General features: G+C 42.4%; 3 protein-coding genes across 4 annotated transcripts; 1 reads left to right on the top strand and 2 right to left on the bottom strand.

Annotated features, from left to right (window-relative positions):
- Positions 1-238: 238 nt before the first annotated feature.
- LOC105449265 (slit homolog 1 protein) lies at positions 239-5025 on the bottom strand. 2 transcript variants are annotated; one of them, XM_011688378.1, is made up of 5 exons: positions 4641-5025; positions 3215-3595; positions 2798-3114; positions 1752-2128; positions 239-1418 (listed from the first exon to the last, which is right to left on the bottom strand). In XM_011688378.1, the coding sequence occupies exons 2-5, from the start codon at positions 3470-3472 to the stop codon at positions 1174-1176; spliced, it is 1197 nt and encodes a 398-aa protein (XP_011686680.1). In that variant the 5' UTR covers positions 3473-3595; positions 4641-5025; the 3' UTR covers positions 239-1173. The 2 variants fall into 2 exon arrangements, with proteins under 2 accessions (XP_011686680.1, XP_011686681.1); XM_011688379.1 differs by having other exon boundaries at positions 4825-5025.
- An 826-nt stretch (positions 5026-5851) lies between these two features.
- On the bottom strand, positions 5852-15283 carry LOC105449264 (CD9 antigen). The gene is made up of 4 exons (XM_011688377.1): positions 14762-15283; positions 9958-10269; positions 9549-9818; positions 5852-9423 (listed from the first exon to the last, which is right to left on the bottom strand). Exons 1-4 carry the CDS (start codon positions 14822-14824, stop codon positions 9271-9273), a joined length of 798 nt encoding a protein of 265 aa, XP_011686679.1. The 5' UTR covers positions 14825-15283; the 3' UTR covers positions 5852-9270.
- A 1003-nt stretch (positions 15284-16286) lies between these two features.
- On the top strand, positions 16287-24630 carry LOC105449496 (metal transporter CNNM4-like). Its single transcript, XM_011688750.1, has 14 exons — positions 16287-16861; positions 20374-20647; positions 20749-20913; positions 21069-21224; positions 21354-21542; positions 21656-21829; positions 22144-22309; positions 22557-22748; positions 22844-22990; positions 23139-23279; positions 23374-23646; positions 23724-23959; positions 24087-24311; positions 24409-24630. The coding sequence occupies exons 1-14, from the start codon at positions 16287-16289 to the stop codon at positions 24574-24576; spliced, it is 3081 nt and encodes a 1026-aa protein (XP_011687052.1). The 3' UTR covers positions 24577-24630.
- Positions 24631-25222: the final 592 nt, after the last annotated feature.

Raw genomic sequence — 25222 nt, 5'->3', positions numbered from 1 at the left:
ATTTAAAAATAAGTATGTTGGGTCGTCGAAAATAATTAATATGAGATAAACTGATTGTGCTAGAATAACATTTTTTTGCAACATTATCATAACACTTGAGCATCCTACATAATTATTTTGGTAGCTCAATATACCTAATTATTTTCAAACTTGTATCTTAATTTTTATATAATTTCAGCAAAACTGTTAATTAATTCTTTTCTCGTGTGTTACCATTGCGAAATAAATTTCATTGGGATTGTTATAATAAATAACATTTATTTATAAACGGATTACATCGTAAATCGTTAATTTGAATACTAGGTAGCATTAATCACAATTCGATATCGCTCGTTGAGTGTATGCGGTATACCTGAAAATTCGCCGAACATGAAAATTCATGCTCAATTTTACGCGCCGTTGCGAGCGCGCGAATTATCGAGCCATGAATAACTTGGTATAAAACGGCGATACCGTTACAGCTGAAGATATTTTACAAAAGTTTTGCGTGCGCGAAGCTTCTTTCGCGGAACGCGATTTTTAATTAATTGTGCCCTAGCGCTTTTCGCATCGAAACGAGCGAAACGGATAAGCTGAGTTATCGAACTCACTAATACTTTCGCGAGACGAGAATGAAAATTTTTATTAAGTAAAAAAAGAGACGGAAAGTTTATGTGGTCAAACTGAAAGCAAAATTTGCGAATTTATTTCAGGGAAAGGAATAAATGGACACAGTTCTCTATTTAGATGTTTTGTACTATCATAGAAAACTTCAGACTAATTTTTGCATTATTTATATTGTTATTATTTTGTAAACACATTTTTTAATAGTCTATTTTAAGTTGAATCTATAGAGCAAAGTATTCTGAGAAAAACTAGACCAGAAAATAACAGATTGCTTAGAATTAATTTAAGTCACGGAATCGTGGCAAAACGCGAGAAACTTAAAATTTTCGGGCTTGTCTTCAGTGACAGAAAAATCCTTATATTTTTAATAAGTTTTGTACTGTAACTTAAATTCTTATATCTTAAATATAGTAATAAATAATACCTAAATGAAGAACTATCCACTTGTTTTTTTTTCCCCGAAATAAATTCGTCAATTTTGCCATAAATTTGATCATACAAACCTCCTATCTCTCAAAGCAGAAACTTTCCGTTTACTAGAAAACAGTTTCTCTCCTTTTTCTTCGTTCACACATCCTCGCGGGTGTCACCATTCGCTATCGAGGTGTACCGCACCCTCTTGCTGACCGAGTCGAATACCGGCTCGATCTTCTTCTGAATCGTCGCCCTTTGCAGATACACCAAAGCGCACACCAGGGCGACCAGCACCATCGAGAGGAAGCAAAGCACCACCGTCGTCCCTCCTCGCCGGGTGGAAGCTAGCAGCTTCGTAGGGCAATTCCTCGTTTCGTGGAAATCGCGGGTTACGTTACCTAATAAAAAGAAAAGAGCGTAAAGAGTCCTGTGTATATATTTAATTATAGGGGAAATTGAATCAAAATGAATTGGTTTTTATACATGGTGTAGCTTATAATCTGATAAATAGAAAATGTCATGGATATCAATTAATTTCGATAATAGAGAGTTTCTTGAGTTATAATGTATTTAAGACGTTTTATGTCTCGATTATAGATTTTACATTGTCTGGAATCATGTGAAAACCAATTCAATTTACAGGAATTTAATTTTCCATTACAATTAGTGCGGATTTCTTTCGGTTTCCGTGAGAAAATGCGTTTATCCGTTATTAATAAAGAATTAATTACCATCGTAGCACTGTAGGAGGGACTTGTTTCGAATGAACACTTTCGTCTTCTTCATCCACTGGATGAACGGATTGAGTCTGCAGGTGCACACGAAGGGATTGCCGGAAAAGTCGACGGAAAAGTCTACGGGCCGATCGTGCTTGGCGAGATTGTCCATGGTGTGGAGATCGCGCTCGAGCACCCTCGTGAATTTGTTCCGCCGTAGATCCAGGAAGCGCAGGTTGTGCAGGCACGACAGATTGAAGTGCAGCGCGCTCAGCTCGTTGTCGCCGAGATGGAGGTCGAGGAGATTCGGTAGATCGCAGAACACGTTGACATCTCGAAACTCCGAGATCTCATTCTGTTCGAGATGGAGTTTTATCAGCCGTGTGAGGTTGCTGGAAAAAAATGAGAAACATCAAATAAATAATTAACTTTAAAAAAAAAAATATCGCCAAAATTAGCTGGCATTATAAATGATGAAGTATAGAAAAATGTTGATTGTGTCATGCGATAAAGTAAGAAACTATTGAATTCATTATACCTTAATTTATTGAACCTGGTACTCTAATAAACTTTCAAAATAATATATATATTTTATTAATATATTTATTCTGTTTGAAAAAATATTCTCTATGTGATTTTAAGATAAATGTTTACATGTTCTATTTTGCAATAATATAAAAAAGTATGTATCGATATAATCACTTAGAAGACAAACAAATAAAACACAATAATATTAAACAGTCAAAGCATATTAAGTCCAGATAAATAAAATTAATAAGAAAATAACTACATTATCAAATAGCACTTTCATCTAAATTATTATATAATGCATTAATCACATCAAAATAAGACTTATTGTATTTAACATAATTTTCAATAAAAATCAATCGTAATATGCGATCGCCAATATATTTCTGGATAAAAGGGGAAAAAATGAATTGATGAAAAAAAAAACAAAGACGAAAGGAGAAAAGAAAGAAAAAAAGAGATTTATTTTACGTAATGCTAGTTTAAAAAAAACAAAGAGAGAAACGAACAAATCAAAGAAACGTAAAACATACCTGTTCACGAAGATGTCGTGGAGCGTCGACGCCAGGTTCCTCGGTGGGCCGTCCTCGAAAGCGTCGGTCAAGTGCAGCTCCAGGAGGGAGATGAAATTGGAGAACACCCTCGGGTGGCTCCTCGCGGGATCCAACGAGAGCTCGTTGAAGTCGAGTATGAGACGCTCCACGTGCTGCACGTGGTGATAGGCCTTGCCGCGTATCTCGCGTATCTTGTTGTTCGACATGTCGATCACCCTCAGATACGGCAGACTGTCCAGGGTGCCGAAAACGTTCCAGGGCAGCTCCTCCAGCTCGTTCCCCGTGAAGATTAGCACCTGGAAAAATAACGAAAGTACAATCGAAACGTTATCTCGTTAATCGTGTAATAGAGTCGCGCGCGCGCGCACGGACTTCGGTCGCGATTGTTATACGCACTTGCGTCTCGTTAGGTAGATGCGCCAGCGGGGACGTGTCGTGGAATCCGGTTCCCGTGCAATTCACGACGTACTGGTGGTGACCGTCGTAGCACGTTCGGAGGCAGTAACAGCGGTCCTTGAAGGCCGGGCCGCACTCGAGCTTGGACGACTCCGGCGTCTCCAGCGAGTGAAAATTGGGATCCTGGCAGTCGTTAGTTGATCCGGCGATCAACGCCAACATCAAGAGGAACGTCGAACAGAAAACGACGGTCTTCATCGCGGCTAACGATGGTCAAAGGACTTCGCGACGGACGGACTTCCGGGAAGGATTTCGCGCTTACGCTTACGCACGTTCGTCCAAACGTTGGCCGACAAGACCTTCACGCGTCGCGCTTCCAATCTATATAAATTCACACAAAAGAATTTTAATTATAAATTTATTATTACAACTTAATATAATTCATTATCACGCGGAAGAAAAAGATTTTGCTCAAGTATATATGTATACAAGTTTAGCTAAATCTGGATTTGAAAATAATTTTGCTGGGCTATCAAAATAATTATACAGAGCACCTAAGCACGGTGAGCAGTACCGTGAAAAGTTTTGACATTCTAGCAATCAACTTGAGCGTAATTACTTTGATGGTCCAACGTAATTATTTTTAGATCTGTATCTAACTAAATTTTCAGATATTTCAGCAAAACCACGTACAAGAATCTAAGCAAGAGAGAGGACAATTCAATCGTGTACGTTCGCGCAATTGCAACATAACGTCGTCGTATCTGCCGGCAGTTTGGAGCTGCGAAGTAGGTCGAGTCACGTATCGCCAAGTCGGCGGACTTGGGAAACGTTGAACTGGCTCACCCACGCGACAGGTGATGTCGTGCGGAGAGAAGAGGGCCGCCTTCTCCGGAGGCTCCGTCGGATACCTTAGGTACACACGTACACGCGGAACGTCGCGCATGTAATCGTCACATGGCGTGAGATGGCCGTGGCACGCTTACTTAGTATACTCAGTGTACTCAGCGAGCTGGCATTGAGAGAAAGCGATTGCGTCGAAATTGCGGCTCTCCGATTGATAAACCTAAGTAAACGGAGAGCGGCGCGCAAACATATAGCCGACGGATTTGGCCCGTCGCGATTAATTCTCAAGCGGGGCCTAGCAACTTCAATCGACGAAATATACGAGTGAAATTTTTATTCAAGAAAATGATGTGTAGGTACTCGCCAATTAATTAATAAATATCGGACCGCATAGAGAGGTATCGTTTCGCTGATGGTGCCTGGCTGTCGAAAACGATACTTCCCATTATTATAGTATGCGCATCGCTCGATATATCCGGTTACGCGTTCTCCGCGTCAGATTTCTCAGACCTCTGCCTGGAGAACGGAGTCGCGTCGCGTAGGAAATTTTTACTTGTCGAAAAAGAGAGACACCACTTACCATTCCGTCCGCGTGACGAAAAGGAAAGAGAGGACGGGAGGGAGAGACTCGGGGGGGATCCCGAGTGCGCCTCCGTCCGAGGAATGCACCGTCAGGCTATATATCTCACTTGTCCCGCAGGAGGAAGAGACCCGATCGGAGACGCGCACCTCGAGTTTTCGGCAGCCGAAATATTTATACGCACGTAATTCGAGGATCCGCGAAGCGTACACGTTTCCGTTTCTCTTCCTCCGGGGGAGGGTCTCTCGAAGGCTTCCGGAGGGCAGCGTCGAGAACGCGCGAGAGACGCGACGAGAGACCAGGGAGTACTTTCGACGGGGGAACTCCGCGAGGGAGGCAGGAAGCGCGAGAGCTCCCGTTCTCCACGCCGCGACGGACCGCACCACATTGCGCGGCCGTGCTTCATCCCGACCGCACCTGCGGTCCCGCCTGCCCCTCCTGGGCCCCTCGGCGGGCCCCAGGTGCCCGAGCGCGAGAGACCGTCCGGCCCCACCACTGGCCACCACCAGTTCTCCACGCGAGAGCGGTCGGCCTCGTTCCCTCCGCACGCGAGTCGCCTCGCGCCTTCTCCGTCTGATGTATCACCTCCTTCCGATCCCCTTTCCTTCCTCCTTCCTTGATCCTTCCCGTGATCCCGCTCTCGCCCGCTCCGCTTCGCTTCGCGCCGTCATCATTAACAACCCGCCGGCGCGGCTCGGAATGGGGGACCGCAGTTGTTAAGAGAGACTCGAGCGTCTCGTGGCCGGAGTACCGATATACACCTGGAACGGAGTTTAATAAAGGCTTCAATTACGTCGCCCGCTCATTGTCGGAATTAACTCTGGAATTGTTCCATTACCAGCAGATCTCCATCGATTATCTTTTATTCCGCTCGTTATTATTCCATTCGTTTGTATTTCGCTCACAGCTCTCTCTTTCTCGTTGAGAGATCCCCAACGTACCGCAATCGAAAAAGTCTCAGGTGCGCTTCCGTATTCCGGCACTTGATTATGATTAACTCGATTTATATTCCTTCGGCGCAAAAGCACCTTGCGGTTCTTGATTATCATTTTAATTCTGCATTTCACTTCCGGTTACGTTCGAAGAAAATGACCTCGAAAGATTTTTCCTGTAATTACATAAGTAATAAGTTATTTATTGTATATTGATCAGTAATCACATTAACATATCAATGACTGATTTCAATTTACGTGTTAATGAATAAACACTCATTTGGAGGTGTACGAGTATCTTTATTCATGGAAAACTGCATATACTGAATGCAGAATGGAAGTCTGTCCGGAGAGTAATCGCCTTAAATTTCGCGATGCACACAAAACACAAAAGTCAACTGTACAGTTTATATCGTCGCAAGTGATCAATCGCACGCCTCGCTCCTGCACACGTAATTTTCTCTCTCTTTCCGTACACAGTACAATTTTACACTTATAGGACTTATCTCTAATATTTTTTTTCTTATCTTCTCTACGAAACGGCGGACAACATCAAAAATCGTAATCCACAACGTAATTGGGAAATAAACCCTAAGTAAAGTAAATGTCAAAATCGAACAATCCGATCCGAGAATGCACGAGATGCATCGTACAGATGTGTGCGGGTGTATCTTTGTGCCGGTATACGAGTGTCGCGATGCGAAATCGAAAGAAGAGTATGCACGTTTTTTAGTCAACACATATATATGCATACGTATTGCTGTTACACGCTGTTACATATCTTCGTATTTTTTTTTTTTTACATATTACACGCAACGTTTATTCTTGCGCTACAACTTTTTATATAACACATCGATGACTTCATGACTAACTTTATTTCTTCTTAAACGACGAGACATATTGCGTCACGACTTTAACAATGGAGTTGGTCATGAATTCTATGCGTTTCATCTAGAAGTTCGTTTCGCTTGAATTTTCGCTTGCGACAATTGTCAGGATGCCTGAAAAGAATTTCCAAAAGATTTTCGATTTCCAACGCAAACTTGTGGACCATCACTCCGATCATACGCGTGAGTAAAAGTTCCACAAAAAAAATCTTAATAAAATGTACATTAGCGCAATACATATAACGTTTTCGCAATACATCAACATTTAGAAGTAGTGATTTTTATACCATCATGCAATGTCTGGATCAGAGATTTCCAAAGTGTGAATCGCGAAGAAATTTACAATGGTGGAAACTATAGTAAGAATCAAAACGTAATTTCAAAACTGCAATTATATCTAACTTCTTGCGTCTAAAAATAGCTCGTATCAATATCGACATTAAATCTATCAACAAAAGAGGAAACAAGGGCATTCCTCAGATATGCCTAGATTACGAATCTGAGAAATAGATTTATAAAATTGTACTCAATAAAAAATTAAAAAGAGCAGAATATATACACATAAATAAATAATTAATTTACCCCTCTCTACTTTTGCATATTAATTAAAGCTAGATGAGTCGCGAATGTCGTTTTAAAAAGTGAGTCGCGATCCACACAAGTTTGGGAAGCCCTGCTTTGGATCGTTGCATACAACCAACATCTTGTGCTATATTAATGAAACCAAACATCACGTAGCGCGGATCAGATATGATATAAACATTCGAAGACTTATTTGGATTCAGCGGCGTCATAAAAAATATTGATATGGCGATTCATTCGATAAATTCGCACGAAGTCAGAGTGCATTTTAAATTAATTGGGAAGCATATATAAGACGTTTCTCGCAAAAGCAATGTCCTCGGTGTGTGCAATAATTTGTTGCGATTAATCCAATTTATATAAAATCGAACACATTATTATTGTGTATGTAAACTACTCTATAAGAAGTTCTTTTTTTTCTTGTAAAACTTGATGGTAACAATTATTAATATTGCTATACCTCATAGAATCTATAGAAAATTATCATTAATATGTATATAAAAAATAATATATAAAATATATCGTATATCGCGTGAGATAAAGCAAGTAGATCGATAAGTTAACGTTACATCGTTTACAGACTAGAAACTATGACGATCGCGCTGTAAGTTAACTTATAGTACTAGATTGATTGTATCGTTAGTAGGTGCACGGTCCTTTTCCTATTTTGATTTGCAAGATTAACGCTACGAAAACGTTAGTCGATGTAAGACACGATAACTGATATTCATCGCGTTCGGGGATTCCTGTTTTCTCAGATGCGTTAAACGATCCTAATTGAGATTAGTCAAGTGAAAGTATATGGCTTTCAATCTAAGTTATAAGCTTAAAGTAAAAAGAAAAAGATTAGCAATTTAACGCGAGATATTATAAACACGCGCTCGTAAGATTATATAAATATATCAGATGCAACACAAAATATACTTTTTTTTTCGTCGTAGAAATAATATTTCTAACACCTCAATTATGCAATTTAAAATATAACAATTTTCACCTTATGTCAACGCAATGCGTTTTTTTAGTTTGGTTTACTACTTTGGCCCGAAGAAACCCTAGCTGCAAGTAGGTACTTTGTGAAAGATGTTAAATGCTTATGTACACAAGTCTTTAAATTGGAAATATATGTATTTATATAGGAGAGCATTTGGCAGTCAATCAGAACAATCGAATGTCCGTTATTTAAATTCGCGTCTCGAATTTTTTCCATAAAATAATTCGTAAAATCAAGATTCTTTCCAATGGTATATTGTATCGTCATATAAGATATGCAGGTATAAGTATAGACTGAGATGATAGTCAAATTCAATAATAATATCACGAAATACTATTAATGAAAACAAAGATCAAGAAAATTTGCATTCAAAGTCAGAGAGCATTTCGAATTAATTAAGAGAGAGGGAGGATTTATCTAATTAGACTTCTTCCTACAGTCCCGCTGTCATTCTCAAATTTTGGAAGGCTTATATATATGTATACGTATATAAATATATATATGTTACATATATCTTAAATAATTGTATCTGCACCAATACAAGTCACACATATACGTCTGCTCAAATTGATGCAAATAGTTGGAAAACAACTGATTATTTTCTCTATTCAATATAGCCTTGATTTAGTAAAGAGATATAAGTTCGATATTCAGAACGCGCTTATGACAGTATTAGCGCGCGTTTAGCATACAGTTCACATTACATGTACTGTAGAATCTCATAGACTTGTTAGCGCGCTAACATCGTTATAAGCGTCTTGAATCTGGGCCATAATCCGCCTTCGAAATTTATATATGCATGTCGATAAAAATTTCATACAATTATACATTTTAGTTTTAATACCTGTCATATCCTTGTACCCCTTCAAGATAAATCAGTCAAAAAATTGAATATATTATTCTCGCGAGTAATAAACTAAGAAGTAAGAGTCATTTGTGCACGTACGTAAATCGTTCATATAAAAATCAATTTTATAAAATACGCAAATTCTCTCTATGTCAAAAGGGAGATATCAAGTTATTTACAAAAAGTAGAATAAAATAAGAAAAATGATGCTATTACACGTCAGATCTTGAATTGGTCCCAAAATAACGCATACCAATTCGCACAGGATAGTAATGCGGCCTCAATAAAACGGAATTTTGATTATTTTTTTTGGTATTACGCCGTTATTGTGGGACACCCGATAAAGGGGGAGATTCTTACACGTGACAATGCGCGATGAAAATCAGTTTTCTTAAGCTTTGTATCTGTCTGACGGTCCGCCTTTGCAACAGCAGATTAAAGCGAGTATCAGACTGAGGATTTCCAGGGCCAGGACCAGTATCGCCGCACCCATGAAGTGATAAGTCTGCGACTTCAGCGTCGTCACCAACTTCTCCATGCATCCCTGCAACAGAATTCTTATCTTGATCTCTACGTTTTGACGCGCGATAAGGATAAAATGTGCACAATGTAAGATTAAATGGCGAACAAATTGTAGTATAGCAAATATAAAAATACAAATAACGTTACCTCGTTGTAGATCGCGGAGCTCACGACTGCGGCGACCTTCATCTGACGACCTTCGTTGCAGGCGGCGCTGGTCGGGTCTTTGCAGCACGATTTCGGTATTTTGAACAATATGTTGTTGGAGTTCGAAACTTGGAAGTTGAAGCGCGAGGAATCCTGGCTCGCGTACTTGCTGCCGGCCCAATCTGCAGGTCCGTTGGCTCCGCAGCACTCGAGAGTGGTCTGAATCGTATCCATGATCTGCGTGCGACACTGTATCTCGCCGTATTCGACCTGCGAAAGTAACGAAACATGTTTCTTCTCGGTAAAACACGACAATTGTCATTGTCGAAGAATATTTAAGAATCACTCTGCGTGGGAGAATCGTTGAATTTAGCGTGCAGTCTCTCGTAATTGAAGGAGGATTAATTACCTTCACGGTGTTTATCACGGAAGATCGCACCAGCTCGTCGAGACGGTCCTTATGGGCGTACAGCCAGCCGGCGAAGGCGATCTGCGCGACAACGATGACGAGCATGATGCTGAAGAAGGTGGCCAGGCAATACCGCGAGTGCTTGAAGGCGCTGCACCAGCCCAGGATGGAGACGATGAGCATGAGGATTCCGGTGCAGAGCAGAATGTACAGGCCCGCCTCGTAGTTGTTCCCTTCCTCGGCGATCGATACTAAATACGTTTTGTCCGACAGCATACATGCTACCAGGGTGATCACCGTTACCGAGATTATCTGTAAAAGACACGCGAACGTGACATTCAAAGCCAAGAGCTGCATGCGAGGACGGACGATCGCGAATAAACGCGAACGAGCAATTAGAGCTCGTAAATACGTCCGGGCAGATGGATCGCAAACGATCAGCGCGGTTTCCTTTTCATATATGCCTCGACGTGAAAAATGAAACGCTATTCGCGCTCGCGCGTGTTCAGTGGAGACGCGGCTTCGATTATAATTAGCAGAACGAGAAACGTCTAATCCGGAAATAGTCACCCGGAGTGACTTTTATATCCCAGCAGCGAGAAAATGAAGCTCAGTCGCAATAGCTTTCTTTACTCTGATCGAGAATCTCTATTTTTTAAATTCCTCCTTACTTTTTTAAGAAAATATTGAGTAAATCTATAGACACTATAATCCTAAATATTATCTAATAAATTGTAAAACAATCAATGATATATATAAGATATATATAAATATTATATATTTATTAATAATATAGTTAATTATAATTAATATTATTTATTAATAATAACGATTTTTGAAGTGGGACGTAAAAAAACGCTACAGACGATCGTTTACAATGTTTACATAAAAAGAAGAAAAATAGGTGACTGTTGAGTTAATGCGCTTTTTCTTCTCCGGCCGATTAATTCTATTCATAATTTATTCTTGGAATTGTTCGAACGACGAAAGTTGCAGAACAGCGTGACTCGGTCCACAAAGGGGTTTTTAAGCTTTCGTGCGAGTCCCGACGTTGAAGGATGACTAACGAGCCCACTTTACGAACCCGAGCCGTACACGGGGTCTGGACGGGGGAGGTGTACGGGAGGTTTACAATAAAACTGTCTGTCTGCCAGATGCGGCAGCTTCCATTTAAGCGCGCGGATTATCCCGGGGTTTCCTGTCTCTCTTCCAGGACTCACTGGAGGTTCACGGATTAAAGGTGAAAGGCGAAGGTAGAAAAGGTCCTTGGCGTTTCGTCCGATTTTGTTCGAAGAAAGAGTTGTCAAAGTCTCTGTGACCGCCATGAAATTTCTAACTTTTTATGCGTGCATAAACATGCAATGCCTTAAAACGGAAAGGGAGAGAGAGAGAGAGGGAACTGCTCGCAGCACGCCTCCACTTATTCGTCGCGCGGCGAGAATAGACGATCTCGCTATAACGCCGAGAGAGTTGATGTAAGAGCGCGCGCAACAACTAAAAACGATCCGATGAATCAGAAGCGAATTCCATCCCGCTAATATCAGTGCTAATACCGATCGCGGCTATCCACCGCGATCTTGACGATTCCCCGACGTTCTCCCCGACGTAACATCGTCACGCGAGTCCAGGCATCCCGGCGAGCAAAACCTCTAACAGTTAAATCTGTCGAGATCAAATTTTATTTAATGTCCGCCGCAAATTTTGTCAGTAATACAAAAAAAAAACGTAGCAGAAATGTAGTAAAATCTGTTAACAAAATACGATAGCAAATTGACTGCAGAAACCAAGCGGAATCTGCCACTTTGTAATCGTTTAAATAATATATTCCGTTTAAATGTTTACAAAACGACAAATTTGTTCGATTTGACGGGTTTCTGCTGATAATCTGTCGTCAGATCATACCTTGGCCGTAAGTATAGAGCACTCTCAATTTAATGCATTTTCTTGGAAAAGGCGGTAATAAAAGTCAAAGGAAAACTAACAAAATATTAAAATTATTATAGAAATAAATATTATTTTTCAATAAAATTGTTTCTAATATCTTTCTCATTAGATGCAGACATTCACGTCAAATTGTGCTTTATGTTATACTCATGGCCAAGGTATCTGCAGGCTCCGCCGTGCAAAACACGAGCTTAATGCGCATATAAATGATATGGATTTGCAGCGAGATATCCGCTGCCAATTTGTTGGCACGCTGCGGACAGTTTGCTTGCTGAGATGTCAGTAGCAGATCCAAGCGGAATAACGCGGCAGACTGGCATCAGCTGTGTCCGCATTAAGCTCGCGTTCTGCCAACAGAACCCGCGCCATCCAACATGTGACTGCAGAGCCTGTCATTTAAGATATAATTTTATAAATGTTTTATAAATCACTTATAAATGTCAAAAAATATTGTACAATATTTGATTTTATGCGAAATGACAGGCGAGAGATTCCGCTCTCGATTTTCACGGTAAATCTATCGTACCATATTTCGCTATCAGAGTGCATAAGTTCCGTTACATATCCGCTGACAAAATTTGCAGCAAGAGAAACCTGTTTTCGACGCGATTTGGCTTATCCGGGCGGGAGAAGGAGGGGAATGAAGTGTCACGGATATTCCGCGTTAAACGGGACGTTTAACGACTCGCGGGGTCTTACGTCGACGTCATAAACACCGACGGGACTCTGAACCGGCTTACGTATAGCGATTACGGCAAATATACATAGTCGGCGTGAAGTGCAGCCGGCTCTCGGAAGGCGTACTTACTCCTTCGTTAATACATATCTACCGTCCTACGTGTAGAGGCGAGAAACGGGAGGAAGGGAATTGGGCCGCGTAGCGTGGGCCGCGAAGGCTCGCTCGTAGGAAGAAACGCGCTCTCTCGCGCTCTTCGACCGCGAGACTATATTTATACAACGCGCGCGTGCTCTCGCGTCTAAGATGAATATTTCGAAATTGTGAATCCCGAGGTCAATAAATGTCTCGCGCGCGCGAGAGAATCGTCTTCTCTCCGCGACCGATGTTTATTTTTCAGCTCCGTCCATCGGCGAAAAATCGCGCGGTCGTCGCCTCTCGCTCTCCGAGATGTTCTTCCGCTCTCGTTCCCCGAGATCTCTCGCGTCTCGTATAGTACTCCAAGATTCGACTGTGTGTCGCACACGATTTTGGATGAGATTTACAAAAGCGAGCAAATTCATTAAGTGTTGACCTAAAAGTTAAATGAAATCATGAATATTCTGGCAAATTCGCTCATTTTTGTCATTTTCAAGATCAACACTGTAGATTCAAGACGTGTAAAAAGTAGGGCTGGTGATTTGCCTCGAAGGCTTCGACATTCGAAGTTTCGGCATTAAAATATTCGAATTCTTTCGAAGCTTCGAAGTTTCGAAATTTCAAAAAATACATTCGTGCAAATGATAAATTTATTCAGAAAATTTACAAATATTGTAAATAAAAAGAATTAATATATATACGAAATTATTCCTAAAAAATTTGAAAGTATATTGTAACCTGAAATGTTGCAAATTAATAATTAAACTGATTGCATGTGTAAATAAAGAAAGATAATGATCAATAAAACAATTTAATTAAGAAAATTCAATTTTTAATGTATTTTTTAAAACTTCGAAACTTCGAAGCTTCAAAGCTTCGTTGGCACCTTAAACTTCGAAAGGTCGAAGTTAACGTCGAAGCTTCGAATATTCGATGAAGTGAGCAAAAAGTAACAACCCTAGTAAAAAGTGTCCCATATCCGCGTAAAAATAATCACACTATATATACTATGCAAAAATGAATTTATGCATTTAAATATATTTTTACATTGAATGGGGCATTTTTTACACACCTTGGATTTACATTAAGTTGTGTGACACTTCTATCGGTTGCGATCGAAAACATCACCCGAATACCCTCGTATATCATTTTATTATATCATTTTAAAAAGGATATAAAATGATAAACGAGAGCACTCGGGTGATGTTTCCGAACGCAGCCACAATCGAATTCTGGCCCGCGCTTTCGGACATCATCGATATTTCCGTCGCACGTGGACGCGGATCGCTCCACGCGATTCGCGTTTACGACTCGCCTGGAAGACCACCCGCGCTAAACACAGAAGTAACATTACATCAATATTAAAATTTACCACTCAATACAAATGTGATAACACATGTTGTTGTGCAACATGTTGCACGCAACAGTTACATCTGGAGTAATAAATTACAATATAAATGTTAACGTTACAGTTGTTTTTTTTGTGTTTATTAGCGATCGGCAGGGATCTTCGCGGCGCAACTTTCCGGGGGCGAGATTGATTTTTATCGCGGCGGGAAAAGGCGCGGCGATGAATCCAATCGCGGGGGCTCGGAGTGACCGTTAACTCGGGCTTATCGATTGCGCTCCATAAAATTTAACGTCGAACGCGAGCGTCGTAATATAAGCGACCCGCCAAAGGGGCATCGGCGGGATAACGGCGGGGAGTCGCGACAAAAAAAAAGCAAGAATTTTTCCCAACTCCATTCAAGTTTATATATCATATGTGCGTTACACATACATACGCATGTATTACGAGGAAGGAAACGCTACGTGTCTGGCTCGCCAGGCCGGATGTTTACTGACCGGATGTTTACACCGATAAAAATCTAGTCCTGGAATTGATTTGAATTGAAGATTGCGGAGCGAGGGAGGTATCAAATCGCTCGGGTGCGTGCGTAGGAAAACATATATGCGTATCGATCTCTTGAGACGCTTAGAGAGAGAGAGAGAGAGAGAGAGGGAGAGGAACGCGCGTCTCCGCGTGGAAGTTGATGATGGACTCACCAAAAACACAAGGCTCATGGCCGCCAGCGTGTACTTGGAGAAGTTGTAGCAAAACGTCGCCATGATTCTGCCGGGATCCGAAGAGAGCGGGATAGACTAAAATGCGAGATTCCTCGGATGACCGCGCGCGCGCGCGCGCGAGACCCTTCCGCGACGCTGAAACGTGTGTCGGCCGGCTTATGTATGCACCACTGTCGCTCCGCGCCGAGCGATGCGCGCTGACGACGAAACACGTATGTATATATAGGACGCGCGCGTCTGCCGCGCGCTCCCGCACAGATGCGCTCTCACGATTGATGCGCTTCCGTACGTAAACGCGGACGCGCTCTTCTTCTCCACCCGGGGCGGGGGGGGTGGATTCCGTGCTCGACGACGGGGGCTGGCGGGAAGCGGCGCGACGCCTCGGCGCGATCGTTCGCTCGACGCGACGTCCACCACCAGCTTTACGCGAGCGACTCCGTCGGCTCCGTCCACGATACACGGGATGGCACTTGAATACGCTTGAATACACTGAAGAGTGGAGCCAGGAGCGAAGCAGACGTCGAATTATCGGCGGTCCGAGTGGGGGGTCGGGGATCGTCGCGTCGAGTGCAGAGAGCGCTACCTGCTGGTGAATACGGGAAACGTTTAGACGATCTGTACCGCGTTTGGTAAATACTGCATGCATGATGTTAAAATCGATAGCCGATAAGTTATTTATTATCGATAATATATACACGTATATATATTTTTACGCGAGGCATAAAATAATAAATCTCTAATTTCATGACGTGTCAATTTACTATCAAATGGAAAAGTACATGAAAACAAACTTTTAAGTTTAATTTATATATTTCATCTTTTTCTAAATCTTAAAATTGAAAAAAGTAATGCTATGTCAGGATTAAAAATTAATTCTGTATAAATAAAAAAAAATGGATATTAAAGATGAGTCCGACCAAACTCCAATTAATTTAATCGGAAGCAGGATTGCTTCTGCAAAATTGACGAATTCTATATAATATTGTGCCTATAATTTAATCTTTCGTCTTTTTACGGGGACGACAGGAGATAAATAATTCGTGAAATCGTATATCTAGATAATATTGCTCGGCAAGTTAATCGGCAATTAATCAGAATTTGACTGCGACGTCAAATTAAGACCATCTATTAAACACAATTGGTAGGATTATGATTATTGCGCGCCGTCGAATTATCAGATATCCATTATCGAATCCGGAAACAGTCGGTAATTTACGGACTAATTAGGCATATAATCACCCGTTCCATCTCCGCGAGATTTATAATTGCGAAACTTCGATTTTTTTTTTTGCATCCCCGCACGTCGCGGAACGGGGGCTCTTTCGAAACGGGCCTTTAGCCGCCAGGCCAGGCGAAAGGCGAAGTTCGCCGCAGTCAAAGGGAAGCGGGGCCGAGCCGAGAGCGGCCGCACGTGCGCGCGCAGTCGCGGCGGCGCATTATAAATACAACTACTTAAGCTCTCGCACGAGCCGAGTGAAGTTGTCGGCGGAGTCACAGTGGTCGTATGATGGCGCAGTATGTCGGCCGTACGCGATTTGCGCCGGCGACGATTCTTTTGCTGTTTGTTTTTGTGTGCGTCGCCCAGCTAGCGAATGCCGGCGCGTCGACCTCGACATCGTCGGCGACGGCGGCGGTGACGGTGACGGTGACGGGGACGGGGACGGGTGCAGTGACGGCGGTCGACGACGACGGCGACGACGACGACGACGACGTTCGGCCGCGCGTGCTCCAGATTGCGGTGAACTCGGTGGCGGTCGTCCCGTTGTCGCCGCTGCCACCCGGTGCCAATCCCGCCGGCGACAATCGTCGTCGAGTCCCTCACGTCGAGTTCCTGGGCGCCGGCCTCGGTCGCGATCTCGCGCCACGATGGTCGCCGTCGAGCCGCGATTGCCCGCGGGACGCGGGCAACACTTTGGACGCGGTGTGGACGTCGTCGGCTGGCGACCGCGCGGTCTACAGATTCCGGACTGTTCCGGACGCGAAGATTGCCGACGTCTATTTTTGCCTGAGAAACGGCAGCGACGAAAAATGGAGCAACCTCGGCGATCGCATCTCGATCAAGTGCCCGGTACAATCGGAGTAAGTAACCTCTTTTGACAGTCCCCCTTTCTATTCTAAATACATAAGTCTGCGTCTTTTGCTCATTCTCGTTTTTCTCGTCCTTAATTTCTTCATCTTCTTCTGTATCTTCTTTATTTTTAGTTTTTCCTCTCTTTCATATTTATCTTTTTTTATTTCATCTTCATCTTTATCTTTTTATTATTCGTTATCTTTATTTTCTTGTTCTTTCCCTCTTTATCCTCCTTTGTTTCATCATCTTTAATTTTTCCTTCATTTTCTTTTATCATTTACTTTTGTTAGCTTCTCTATCTATTTTATCTTTATTTTTTTTCTTTATCTACTTAATTTTCTCTTCTTTGTTTTTATCTCCCTTGTCATTATCTTTATCTTATTTTTTGCACATTTATTCCTTATTCCTTTTCCTCTTCCTCTTCTTCTCCACTTACCATGCATAAATCTGTTGTTCTGTTGATTTTTTCTAGACTGTGCATTCTTCGTTAAGTTCTTCGGTTTGATTTTTACCTCCTTTCCTTATCACTTCCAGCGAGTCAGCGGAAGTGATTCCCGAAAAAACCGATGTGCTAGTGAGGATCAAATAATTGTCTAAATTAATCACCGAGGAAATATGACTAAGAGCGTCTAAAAACAGACATGAAGTAATAGAAAGTATATAAGTACTTCGCGCTGGACGCTAATATTTCAGCAGAGATATTAAAAGCCTTGGGGAAACTCTTCTCGTAATTAAGTCAGTTATTGCAAACTCGATGCATCGAATTGCGCAGTTTTCAAATGATTCTAAATACAAGGAGAAATCAGGGAGTTAAGTGAGTTTATTTACTTATTCCTTATTCGTATTGTACAATGCACACATTAGCAAAATATATACAAAATTCTTTCTCACTGTAATCGCCCAGCTTCGCGGACACATTTTGTGTATATCAACGGTCCATAAAATTTCATTTCGTTTCTGCGAAAAAGGTTTTTTTGGCCACCGTCGCGGGGAACTACTACGACGACTGAAATTTGAACTTCTATATCCAGCCGAAACATTCCTGACCTTGCTCCTTCGGATTTCCGTTTGTTTGGACCGTTTAAAGGAAGCTGCTCGCGGGATTAACATTCGCACCTAGGCGAGAATATTAAGGAAGCGGTGCGTACGTGACTTCGAGGGCAGCCTTCAAATACCGAAAACCTTCTTCTCGGAATCAAAAGACTCGTGGGCCGTTACACAAGATGCGTAGCAAAGCTGGGCGATTGCATCGAGAGATAGTTCTGTGTATGTTTTCATATATGGTAATGTTGGTAAACGAGTTTGCTAACGTACGTACACGAGGATAAAATAACATATAAATTCACTTTACTTTCCGATTATTCCTCGTGCACATCGTTAAATTATAAAAAGTACATAAAACTGTAAAGTATACGGTATTTACATTTCACTTGATTGTCGATCTCTTATGTAATATCCACGCCTCAAGGTGTTGTCACGTTCCATTTATAATTTTTTTCCATTTCTCAGAAACGGATTTTTGAACGGCCGCCAATTCTAACTCTTCCATACGGCGTTTCCGTCTATTTAAAATCTTATGGAACTCTCCGTCCACACTTGGCCACGCTCGAAATATTGGGTTACTTTCTAAAAACACGGAGACGCATATAGGGGAGAGACATCCTAAACTGTTCTGCGAACAGATAAACTCTCGTCTCTCTCCACCCCGTCGATCTCTAATCGCGCCTCTAATCGGGCGCAAGAATGAAAGCGATACATATACAAAATGATACGTATACGCCGGGAATTATCTCCGTTCCCACGAATATTAGCGACGCTGATTTACGAGAAGGCGAATGACTTTGTACAGCACATGCGGACCGTTTAAGTTTTCAATAAATCATCCGTTTCATTGCCTTCCCTTCAGCCTGACTGTTTACCCGTTCATCATCAGACGCGTATTGCAGGCAGGGCGAGGGGCGGGCAGAAAAGTTAAACGTGTCGGATTAGGTAATAGAAGACGATGTCGCGCACGACGGTGCGACGTTATAGGGCGTTATATATTATCGCTCCGTCCGGCGTGGAATGCGCAACTTTAGACGCGCGTACATTTGGGCACGCCGAGGAATTCGTCTCTAACGGCGAGGCGCGACCGCGCGCACGAAGCGATAACCGCATGCTATCCGGACGTTAAGCCTTACCATTGACCACACCTCCCTCTCTTTCTCACTCTCTCTCTCTCTCTCTCTCTCTCTCTCTCTCTCTCTCTCTCTCTCTCTCTCTCTCTCTCTCTTTCTCTCTCTCGCGCTGGCGACGATCCAATACAGCCCGCGATTCAATACTCAAACTTGGCCCCCGTTTAATGAATAAAAATAGAAATTGGTGTGCGAGTGCGACCCATATCTCCGCGCCGCTTCCCGATTAACTCGTCGCACGCGCGACGCGCCGTTCACGCGCGGCTACACGCCGCGTGGACACCGCGTCGTTTTGTTGCAATCCAAAGGTTTTTCCGCCCAACAAGAAAGAACCGAATAAGTTTATTAAAAAAAAAAGAATCATATTTGTGCAATGAAGAATTTTGAAGACGAGTCTTTTTTTTTTATTGTTTCCTGAAAATTTCACTTTCGGACTTGTCTCGTTCTTGTGGACGCCGCTTCATCGAGCCGAAAGAATGGCGATGTTAAAATAATCGACCTTTCACTGCGTGATTTACGGAAAAGGTCGCCTCTGCAAAATCTTCCTTGCTAAAACAGGCGCGCTCGAGAGCTCCACCTTCGTGATTTGTGTAATGATTTTTTTCCAGAGAGAATTATCTCCGTAAGGAGTATAATCGTTCTTGGAACGTGACACAGAGGCGTTTTCTTATTTATGTGTTAGCACTCGATATTTTACAAAAGCCAGGTCGTGCACGCGATATCTGGAAGAGAGAGAGAGAGAGAGAGAGAGAGAGAGAGAGAGAGAGAGAGAGAGATTAAAACGGCTTACGCGAGACAAGTATATTTATGCTTTTATAGTGACGTAGTTTTTTATGTTTATCGAGCCACCTGAAATATCATTATATCGATCTCAATATCTTAAGGCGACCATCTGAAATATCATTATATCGATCTCAATATCTTAAGGCGACCGTCTGAAATATCATTATATCGATCTCAATATCTTAAGGCGACCGTCTGAAATATCATTATATCGATCTCAATATCTTAAGGCGACCATCTGAAATATCATTATCTCGGTATATCAAGGCGATAGCCTTATTTATGAAAGGGCTCTCGTGACTCTCATTCTCCCCACGATTCATTCTGCAGATTAACGAGTTATATTGGTATCTCGGGGAATGTGTACGAGTGCCTTGATAACGCTTTATGTGTCACTCGACATTAGCTGGTTTATCGACCAACTATTTTTTCGCGAGATGCGTCTGCGGCTTTAAAATGTCGCGACCAGCAATAACGTCAGCGGATGCGCAAGTGCAACAAAATGTGCGCGCGGGAGATGAATGCAAATTGATTTTGAAACTCTGCGAATTTATGTATTTCAGAAAGTACTCTCGTGCGCGGCGCGACGGCCCGTTCGACGACAATTCGAAAGTCGCCCCGGACAACACGGGCGTACATATCGAAGGGCTGCGAATAGACACGGCCGACAAGGAGCCCAGTCACGACGAGCGGGGTATCCCGCGGATTCTCGCCGGGACCAGGGCGGTAATCCGTTTGTTCGGCACCGGTTTCACGAAGGACACTTTGATCACCTTCACCGACGTGCCGGCGAAAAGGGGCGTCGTGTGCGACAAAATCAAGAGCGACGAGTTTCTGGTGAGTATAGTGTCGCACCGCGGAGACAGAAAAACGTTGCATGCGCGGACAAAAAAAGATAAGGGAAAAAATTACAAATGGTACTCCACTCGATATTCCAGGTGGAAAACGTGGAGAAGACTACGGCGACCATTCGCGTAGTACTCCCCCTGGGATCGTTGCCGTTTTACGTATGCGCAAAACAGCCGTTGTACGAAAAAGAGAAATTCGGGAAGGACGAGAAGGACGTGCTGTTCAAGCACCAGGGCACCGCGCTGTACAACGCTGTGAGCACACCCCTTCCCCCTCTGTCTCTCCCCTTCTTATTCGCGATTCGCGATTTTTATCTAGATAAATATAAAAAAAAATAACGAGTAACAACTAATGCAAAAATTCTTGTTACTCAAGAGTAGAAACAATTATTTATAGTTCGGACTTTCAGATCAGCACATATGAGAAATTTCTACCGCTCTGGCTCACTATCTTGATCATTCTCGTTTGTCTCAGTTTGTCCGCACTTTTCTCCGGTCTCAATCTCGGTTTAATGGCGATAGATAGGACCGAATTGAAAATACTCGTCAACACCGGTAGGGAAAAGGTAAGCTGAGAGCGAGAGAGAGAGAGCTGCTCGGAGGAAACTCCCGTTTCTCTTTTGTGCGTTCCCAACCCCCCTGCGTTTTAGTTTCCCTTCTGCCACTTACGTTGCCGTTTTACTTCTGCGTTGTAGGAGAGAAAATATGCGAGAACTATTCAGCCAGTAAGAAATCACGGAAATTACCTTTTATGTTCGATTCTGTTTTCCAATGTTCTTGTCAATTCGATATTCACGATATTGCTGGATGAGTTGACATCCGGGATTGTCGCTGTTATCTGCTCGACATTAGCTATTGTCATTTTCGGCGAAATCTCGCCGCAGGTACGTTTTTTCCGTAATCACGCGAATGCTTGTTTTCCGTAGCATTTACACGAACATTCCTCGATTTTCGAAGGTTGAGAAGGTACGATTTATCATATGTGTACTTTTTGTAGGCCATTTGTAGCAGGCACGGATTGTGTGTCGGCGCAAAGACTATCTATCTGACTAAATTGACAATGCTAATTACTTTTCCGTTAAGTTATCCAATCAGCAAGTTGCTCGATTCCATTCTCGGTGAAGAAATCGGGAATGTGTATAATCGAGAACGCTTGAAAGAGCTGATCAAGGTAAGAAATTAAATGACTGTATAATAATTAATTATCTAAATTAGAATTAGAATTTTATCTTGCGGTATCGTCACAAGAAGGTAGCTTGTAGTGTCGCACCGGTTGCCATTAATATAATTAATGCGGTATCTTTGTGTGATTAATTACATTACATTAATTAATTGGCCGAGTTTATTACCTGTAACATTTGTGCCGGGTAAATGCTTAGAATTTTGCGAGTATCTTGTATCTACGTGGACAAATTTCGTTAGAATTGCCTGAAATGCATGAAAACGTGAAATTGATATATTAATACTATACAGGAACCTTTCTAGGTAACGAGCACCGATTTAGAGAAAGATGAAGTAAATATAATTGCAGGAGCGTTAGAACTGCGGAAGAAGACCGTAGTGGATGTTATGACGAGAATCGAAGATGTATACATGTTGAACTATAACGCTATTCTAGACTTTGAAACCGTGTCTGAGATTATGAAATCAGGTACGAGATTGACGCTTCTCGAAAATTGTAATGACGTCCGCATATTCCTTTGTATATTAATTGAATGCTAAATATTATCAGTTTAATCAAGCACTCATTAAAGATAAATCTTTATAAACATTTAGTTCTATCAAGTCCTGATAATAATTTAACAATGATGTCTAATAATTATTTAATAATGAGCGAATGTCGATTTTTTTTCTGTCAACTTTAGCCTGTAGAATTAAATTGTGTGTTTTATTTCTAGGGTTCTCACGTATACCGGTGTACGAAGATGTAAGAACGAACATAGTAACGATGCTGTATATCAAAGATCTTGCTTTTGTCGATCCCGACGATAACATGCCTCTCAAAACGCTATGCCAGTTTTATCAAAATCCGTGTAATTTTATTTTTGAGGATGTTACGTTGGACATAATGTTCAAACAATTCAAGGAAGGTCCGTATAATGCAACTCTCTTCTCGAACCTTTCTCTCTTTCATTAAAACACATTTAATGAGAATAACGAGTAATAATCGTGCGTGTATTTTCAGGTCACAAAGGTCACATGGCTTTTGTGCAAAGAGTTAACAACGAAGGCGAGGGCGATCCGTTTTACGAGGTGATCGGTTTGATAACGTTGGAAGATGTTATTGAGGAATTGATTCAGGCTGAGATTATTGACGAGACAGATGTGTTTAGTAGGTTTTTTTTTGCTCTATCGCTTCGTCGCGCTTGCCGCGAAGTTCCCCCGCAATTGGAGACTCTTTCGAGTTTACGTGCAAATTCCGTTTACAGTCAAAAATTCCCTGTGAGTCACTTGAATGATCGCTAATAAATCTCTTGCAGCGGATAACAGAAGTAAGCGTAAAAGGCAGGTTCGTTCGAAGATGCCGACGGACTTCACTATATTCGCGGAGAAAAAGGAAAACCAGCGGATTCACATCTCGCCACAATTGACGCTGGCGATGTTCCAGTACTTATCAACAAGTAAGGAGGCAATATCGAACGGATTGTGCAAAACAGTTTACATATATACCTTACGATGTTTGACTTGCAATTATATCGCGTGCGATATTTCCAGCTGTGGACACGTTTAAATCCGACGTTATATCGGAGACGATTCTGCGACGTTTACTGAAGCAAGATATTATTTATCACGTTAAAGTGAAGTCGCGTGAGAAAGCTAAAGCCGATCCGGCCGCGATAATTTATCAGCAGGGAAAAGCGGTCGATTATTTCGTGCTAATTTTAGAGGGTCGCGTTGAAGTGACGGTCGGAAAGGAGAACATGATGTTCGAGAGCGGCCCTTTCACGTATTTCGGCTCGCAGGCTCTCACCGCCAACATCGGAATCGGTAAGAATACCGGGACGCATATTTGATATTTTCAAAAACGGGGCTTCGCTTGAACGATCCGCTCTTTCGTTTGCCAGCCGAGTCGCCCACGAACGCGAACCCGCAGACGGTCGGGAGCATTCAGTCGGTCAATTTGGATTCTATGCTGCGTCACACCTTCATACCGGACTACACGGTGCGCGCGGTGACCGAGGTATTCTACGTGAAAGTCAAGAGATCCCTGTACCTCGCCGCGAAGCGCGCCACCCTCCTGGAGAGAAGCCAAAAGGATCCGCTGCCTAGTCAGGAACAGTTCGACGATGAAGTGGAGAAGGTTGTGCAATAAAATTTATTGAATATTTATTGATTTATTGAATAAATCATGAGCTGCTGTAAAAGCTGAAATTTTCCAAGTCAATCTTTAAATGTAATGACCGACCACCGATCTTGTCACTCTGCAGTTGCTGCATTCACTGGAGGAGGACGATCGCAGTGTACCTGAATCTCCGATATTGCCCGCGGACAGACTGACGGACAGCGAGCGGGGAAAGGACGCCGTCACTCACTCGCCCATACGCAGCGTCACGGCGCCGACGTCGCCGCTTCCGGTCAGCGCCAGTCCGATCACGAATTCGAAGTTCATCTCGCCGCGGAACGATGGAAAAATCAGGAATTCAACAGCGAAGGTTTCTTACATGTCTTAACCCTCGCGACAAGATTAGGCTAACGCGAGATTTATTTCCTCTCGACTTTTCTGACATGTCGAATTGTATTGCATTCCAGGTACAAACGAGCCCAGTGGAGATGCAACTTAAACGCGACTCGTTGAGCGCGCTCGATGCGGACGTTCTCGCACGGCAGTCCGAGATGGCACGAATGTCGCCCGCCATGAAGAAGCTGAGCGGCGACGAGGAACGAACAAATCTCTTGCCTAAACAGGATAACTCTTAACGCTTGCAGAACGGCCGACGGCACTCGCTGCTGTCGGCGAGGTCGGTGACGTTGAGAGCATCGAGCAACACAGAGCGGAACATGCTGGCATGACACATTTTGCTACTGTGACACTAGGTATCCCCACGAGAGTTACTTAGGTATTTATCACGAGAGAGGCACCTCATATTTTTAACGATTGGCTTAGAGGCTGTACCCGACCTCGAGTTTCGTTAATTACTATTAAGTTTCATCAGAAAAGTCATTTTATATCGATAGTTTGCATGAAGAGAATAGAGTAATTGTTAATAGCATTTCATAGATGATAAATGATAAAATCAAGATATACTAGAGACTATCCGTTTGAAGCTTATCTAATTGCGCGTGAGAAAAAGAGAGACGGTGAGAGAGTTAGAATTTTTTTTAGTAGAATGTCGGTTTTTCATGTTGAAATAAAAATAGTTTTGCTTCCATTTACAATTAACAAACGTACATCAACGACTCGTCTGCCTTTTTTTTAGATATCTTTTTATATATTTCTAGATTTCACAGGGTGTGCGTCGTGCGTGATGTTCTGTCGTAAAACTCTTATTACGATTGTTTCAATGCGAGTGATATTGCGGGTACAGTTTTTAGCTAATTGAAAGAAAAGTGATAGGAACTACGC

Source organism: Wasmannia auropunctata, unplaced genomic scaffold (genome assembly GCF_000956235.1).
Source record: "Wasmannia auropunctata unplaced genomic scaffold, wasmannia.A_1.0 LD336076.1, whole genome shotgun sequence".
NCBI classification, from domain to species: Eukaryota; Metazoa; Arthropoda; class Insecta; order Hymenoptera; family Formicidae; genus Wasmannia; species Wasmannia auropunctata.
Note: the sequence above shows the minus strand (reverse complement) of the source record. Positions and strands in the feature narration are given on the sequence as shown.

What these genes read in the sequence shown, in the direction of transcription:
- LOC105449496 (XM_011688750.1), top strand. Translation starts at nt 16,287, where the DNA reads ATGATGGCGCAGTATGTCGGCCGTACGCGATTTGCGCCGGCGACGATT. An exon ending in TCAAGAGCGACGAGTTTCTG is followed by an intron (nt 20,648 to 20,748) that starts GTGAGTATAGTG and finishes TCGATATTCCAG; the next exon opens with GTGGAAAACGTGGAGAAGAC. An exon ending in TGACGAGACAGATGTGTTTA is followed by an intron (nt 22,991 to 23,138) that starts GTAGGTTTTTTT and finishes AATCTCTTGCAG; the next exon opens with CGGATAACAGAAGTAAGCGT.
- LOC105449264 (XM_011688377.1), bottom strand. Translation starts at nt 14,824, where the DNA reads ATGGCGACGTTTTGCTACAACTTCTCCAAGTACACGCTGGCGGCCATG. An exon ending in CCGTGATAAACACCGTGAAG is followed by an intron (nt 9,819 to 9,957) that starts GTAATTAATCCT and finishes TTACTTTCGCAG; the next exon opens with GTCGAATACGGCGAGATACA. An exon ending in GCTCCGCGATCTACAACGAG is followed by an intron (nt 9,424 to 9,548) that starts GTAACGTTATTT and finishes ATTCTGTTGCAG; the next exon opens with GGATGCATGGAGAAGTTGGT.
- LOC105449265 (XM_011688378.1), bottom strand. Translation starts at nt 3,472, where the DNA reads ATGAAGACCGTCGTTTTCTGTTCGACGTTCCTCTTGATGTTGGCGTTG. An exon ending in ATCTACCTAACGAGACGCAA is followed by an intron (nt 3,115 to 3,214) that starts GTGCGTATAACA and finishes TTATTTTTCCAG; the next exon opens with GTGCTAATCTTCACGGGGAA. An exon ending in CACGACATCTTCGTGAACAG is followed by an intron (nt 2,129 to 2,797) that starts GTATGTTTTACG and finishes ATTTTTTTCCAG; the next exon opens with CAACCTCACACGGCTGATAA.